Here is a 5,192-nt window from a genome sequence, read left to right as displayed (position 1 = left end):
CGCGAGGATGCTGTTGCTGCGCCAGAAGTCTCTGATCATCACCCCAATCAGCTACATTCGACCGGTCATTCGTCAGGTGGAGACGCTTTTGTCAATGAACAAAAAAGAGGGTTTCAATGGCGCTTTTCTCAACCCGGATCGGGCCATCTTTGCGCCTAATTTTCGCCAACCCTCTGGTGGCTGTTTTCATTCGCTCGGAAGTGCAAATGAGCAGCAGAGAAACGCCACTTTTGCCTGCTTCAATGCCGTTAGCTCTGGGAATGGGTCGGATCGAACGGTGATGATACAAGGTAAGCTGCAGTGTAAAATGGAAAACTAACAAAAATAACAAAATTTTCTCTTTGTTCTAGGACCTCCGGGCACTGGAAAGACGCACACACTGGTGGCCATCGTGGAAAGTCTTCTTCTGAACACGAATGCTTTCACCTCGACTCCTAATCGCATTCTCATCTGCACGCCTTCCAATGGAGCTATTGATGCGATTGCCATGCGCCTACTAAAGCGCTATGGGTCATTTCTGAATCTAATTCGCATCGGCAACTTTGAGAAGGTGCACCCAGATGTGGCCCACTGTCACTTTGATATGCTGGTCAGCAAGGCGTTGAAGCCGCATGAAAAGTTTGAAGAGGAGAGGAAGCTGCTGACCCAGGCTAATGTGATTCTCAGCACGCTAAACAGCGTTCAGTCTATCTGCATGAACATGTTTCGAAGCTCCATTTCGCACGATATCTCGTACACCTTCAAGAAGGACAGGTTTTCTGGGCCGCCTCAACCGGCCTTTCGCTGCGTCATCATCGACGAGGCCGGCCAGTCGACGGAGCCGGAGCTGCTGATGCCGCTCGTCTACCCGACCAGCAAGTTGATACTGATTGGCGACCACCTGCAGCTGCCCGCCACCGTCATCTCCAACCTCGCCCAAGGCAAAGGCTTCGGCCGGTCGATGTTTGAGCGCTTCTTTCACCACTTTGAGACTTCAAACTTGCCAAACCCGGTGATCACCCTGCAGTGCCAGTACCGAATGCACGCGGAGATTTGCGCCTTTCCCTCGCTGCACTTTTACAGCAATCAACTGCAGACGCCTCTGGGAACGGGGGAGAATGAGCGAGTCCCCCTTGATCCATACCTGGTCTTCAACGTGGCCAACACCAAGGAGGCGAAAACGGCCAAGACGGCTCGAGCCAGCACTTACAATGTCCAAGAGGCGGTCTTTGTCTGCCGCCTTGTCGCCGCCATCTTTTCCAAACTAGGCTACGAGGATCTGGGCAAGGAAAAAACGCCTCAATCCCTGGATGGCCTCACCATCGGAATCATAACGTTTTACCGTGGCCAGAAGGAGGAGCTCACCAGACGGCTGACGACTCTGCTCGGCGGCAAGCAGCTGCCTGACTACATTGACGTGAACACCGTGGACGCCTTCCAAGGGCAGGAGCGGAACATTGTCATCCTCAGCTGTGTCCGTGCCTTTGACGGCTCTCGAGGCACGGTGGGCTTTGTCAAGTCGCAGCAACGCATGAATGTGGCGCTGACGCGCGCCAAATCGGCACTTTACGTCGCCATCAAGGCGGACAGCTTCCTCCAGGCGCCCAACTGGGCTGAGCTTCTCGCTGACGCTACTAAGCGGAACCGCCTTCTGTGGNCTGACTACATTGACGTGAACACCGTGGACGCCTTCCAAGGGCAGGAGCGGAACATTGTCATCCTCAGCTGTGTCCGTGCCTTTGACGGCTCTCGAGGCACGGTGGGCTTTGTCAAGTCGCAGCAACGCATGAATGTGGCGCTGACGCGCGCCAAATCGGCACTTTACGTCGCCATCAAGGCGGACAGCTTCCTCCAGGCGCCCAACTGGGCTGAGCTTCTCGCTGACGCTACTGAACGGAACCGCCTTCTGCGCGTGAAGTCCAAAGAGACCAAGGCTCAACTTGAACGTATGATCTCACTTGTGGACTAGTCAGATCTGAATTTTCAGCCTCACTCCTTTTCACTGGTTGCATAACAAACGGATCTCCTCTTTTTTTCCCTGATCAACGCACAAGGACTTTACTTACTGTACCTCTGCTGTGTTCATACTCACACTTTTTTTGTTGTTTTTACTTCCAGTTCCTTTTTTCTGATTGATTTGTATTTTTCAGTAGCTGTTGTAGTTCTTGCTTTTGCAGCAGTGTATTGTAATCGTCACTAACTGATATTTTCAGGTTATTGTAAGTGGTTTTAATTTGTTTGGATTTTCTTAATCTTCATTAAAGCAGTACTTTTCAGTAGTTTTTAAAAATGAGTTTTGTTTGTTCAAGTTTTTGGTGGGTATGATGCAACAACCTGTTGGATCAGATCTGAACTATATATGTTCTACTTTCTGACTTTTGGAAAAAGCACCTGGCAATTGTACAAACGACGTTCTCTTCTGCTATTAGATGCACACTCCATTCTTTACTTTCTACCATTTCTACCATGGTATTTTTTCTACCTCTTCTTTTCTCTTTTCTTGGAAATGTCGTGCCAACCGTCATAGAATCTTATCTCAACACTACACATACTTCTCTCAAGTAGCATCTACACTGGGGCTACATCGTAGGCAACTGTTTGTGATTTCTTCCGCTTATAACTAGGCGTAGGTTTTTTATTTCCATCGCCATCATCAACGCAACAACACCTTCGGTCAACCAACAAAAACCACAAACAATAGACAAATTGACCACAATGGAAAATGAAATATTGCCCATTGCTCGGCTTTTTCTCTCCGAACAAACAGAACAACGAAGGTCTGTTTTGTTAAACACAATGCGTTCCTTCTACGATGCCTATGACTACTCTCCGCCACCAAAGGACATAGATACTGTCTACGAAAATGACAAAGAAGCATTTCTCATGGCACTTCTTTCTCTTGATTTGGCCGCTTTACGAGTGGACAGTTCAAAAAATGATAAAAAGAAAACTACAGAGCTGATCACCAATCACATTTTGGCTAAAAACATGTTCATCCACAAATTGAGTGAGTTGCCATTGACTTATGATTCTCTTTCCATGTACAAGCAGTACTATCTATCGCTGATGTTCTACAATGGTTGGGCACAGATTGTCAGTGACTTCTTTGAGCAGGATGAAGAAAAACGAGTAGAAAAACTGCCATTAAAGTTAGAACTGCACCACACAGAAATTAAGGGACAACGTCGTTTACTCTATTTGAGAACACAAATCAAATGGAAATATCTTCATGATAAAGAGTACAAAATTGAAGAAAATCTTGTTCTTGTACAAGTCAAAAAGAGTCGAGAACCTACTGTTCTTGCAAATAAAACAAAAACAGCTTTGGGTTTAGTTTTAAACTATAACTGGAAGCTAAAAAAAGAGGATCCGAATCGAGAATTCAATTCATACAAAAATCGACTACATTCTGATAAATTTAAAATAGTAGAATACACAGTAGAAGTTTTCAACAGTTCAGTTTTACAGACGCTTCTTAAAAACAGCATGAATACCCTAACTATTACACCGATTTGTTATATTCGACCCATTCTTCGTCAAGTTGAAACGCTGTCGTCTATGTGCTACAAAACGGATTTTAAAAATGCTTTTCTCAATCCTAATCGTAGCGTTTTTGCAACTAATTTTGAGCGACCTGACAATTTTAGAATGCCTGATGGCCCGGCAAAGTTTAATAGCAAGCAAAAAAACGCTATTGTTGCCTGTTTTAATGCAGTAAACCAGAAAAAGCATTTAAATCGAACGGTGATGATACAAGGTAAGAAAACTCGTTTATTGATTTAAAATTTATAAATTGGTCTTTTTACTAGGTCCACCTGGCACCGGTAAGACGCACACACTGGTGGCCATTGTGAAGAGTCTGCTGCTGCAAAGCCACACTTTCACATCAACACCTGACCGCATTCTCATTTGCACGCCCTCCAATGGCGCTATTGATGCGATTGCACTCCGGCTACTGGAAACTAGCTTGAGGATCGTTCGAATTGGTAACTTTGACAAAGTCCACTCACAAGTGGTAGGTCGTCACCTACAGTCAATAGTGAGCAGCGCACAAAGCTTTGCAGAACGGAAGAAGAGAGAGAAAATAGTGTTACAAAGTGCTCATGTCATCCTAAGTACACTAAACAGTGTTCAAAATGACTATATGAAAGTCTTTAGGGAAGGCAATCCATTTCGCTGTATCATCATCGACGAGGCCGGTCAGTCTACAGAACCGGAGCTACTGATGCCGCTCGTCTACCCGACCTCAAAACTAATTCTAATTGGTGATCACCTGCAACTACCCGCTACTGTCAAATCTAACTATGCTCTGGACAAAGGCTACGGTCGATCGATGTTTGAGCGTTTCTTCCGCCACCTGGAAAACACCGAGTTTCAAAATGGCTACTCTGCCAGTCCGGTGATAACGTTGCAACGTCAGTACAGAATGGTGGAAGAGATTTGTCGGTTTCCCTCCTGGAAGTTCTACAATGATCAACTGGAAACGAGCAAAACTGGCTGGAATGAGGACATTCCAGTTTATCCTTATTTGGTCTTTGATGTGTGCAACTCAAAAGAGGCAAATACGGCATCATTCAGCAAGTACAACGTTCAAGAGGCGGCCTTTGTGTGTCGCCTTATTGAGACGATTTTTTATACTCTTGGATACAATTTGATTGACGAAGTTCCCGAAACGTTGAATGACTTCACCATTGGGATCATCACATTTTACGGAGGACAGAAAGACGAATTAATTAAACAACTGACAAAACTTTTTAATGGCGAATTGCCTAACTACATTGACGTGAACACTGTGGACGCCTTTCAGGGCCAGGAGCGGGACATTGTCATTCTCAGCTGTGTTCGTGCCTGGGATGGCTCTCGAGGCTCGGTGGGCTTCGTCGAATCGCAGCAGCGCATGAACGTCGCCCTGACCCGCGCCAAATCGGTACTTTACGTGGTGCTCAAGGCAAACAGCTTCACCCAGGCACCAAACTGGAGCGATCTTATCGCCGATGCTACCCAGCGTGACGTTTTGAAGCAGGTGAACTCGAGAATTAGGAAAATGAAACTGAAAAGCATGATCTCTTACAACTGATCAGACCGTTTTGCACCATCGAAACTAAAGTTAAGCTTCCAGTCAACTCACAAAGCTCTACTTACTCTGTTGTGTTCGTGTTTCTCCTTATGGTACCTCCTTACAAATAAAGTCCATTTTCTACATTGCTTTTTGT

The 5,192-nt window shown here is 45.8% G+C and overlaps 2 protein-coding genes across 2 annotated transcripts; both read left to right on the top strand.

The window, feature by feature from the left end:
- The first annotated feature begins 94 nt into the window (after positions 1–94).
- Positions 95–1,948, top strand: LOC108382546 (probable helicase senataxin). Its single transcript, XM_017638912.1, has 2 exons — positions 95–290; positions 351–1,948. The coding sequence occupies exons 1-2, from the start codon at positions 95–97 to the stop codon at positions 1,946–1,948; spliced, it is 1,794 nt and encodes a 597-aa protein (XP_017494401.1).
- An 827-nt stretch (positions 1,949–2,775) lies between these two features.
- On the top strand, positions 2,776–5,002 carry LOC108382545 (probable helicase senataxin; the record flags this gene model as incomplete). The annotated part of the gene is made up of 2 exons (XM_017638911.1): positions 2,776–3,736; positions 3,789–5,002. Coding segments are annotated over exons 1-2 (2,175 nt in total), but the record flags the coding sequence as incomplete, so codon positions are not given.
- Positions 5,003–5,192: the final 190 nt, after the last annotated feature.

The sequence above is a fragment of the Rhagoletis zephyria genome, unplaced genomic scaffold (genome assembly GCF_001687245.7).
Source record: "Rhagoletis zephyria isolate East Lansing unplaced genomic scaffold, Rhagoletis_zephyria_1.1 Rzeph_scaffold_27477, whole genome shotgun sequence".
Lineage (NCBI taxonomy): Eukaryota > Metazoa > Arthropoda > Insecta > Diptera > Tephritidae > Rhagoletis > Rhagoletis zephyria.
The sequence above is the reverse complement of the archived record's forward strand: the minus strand, read 5'-3'. Positions and strand labels throughout refer to the sequence as shown.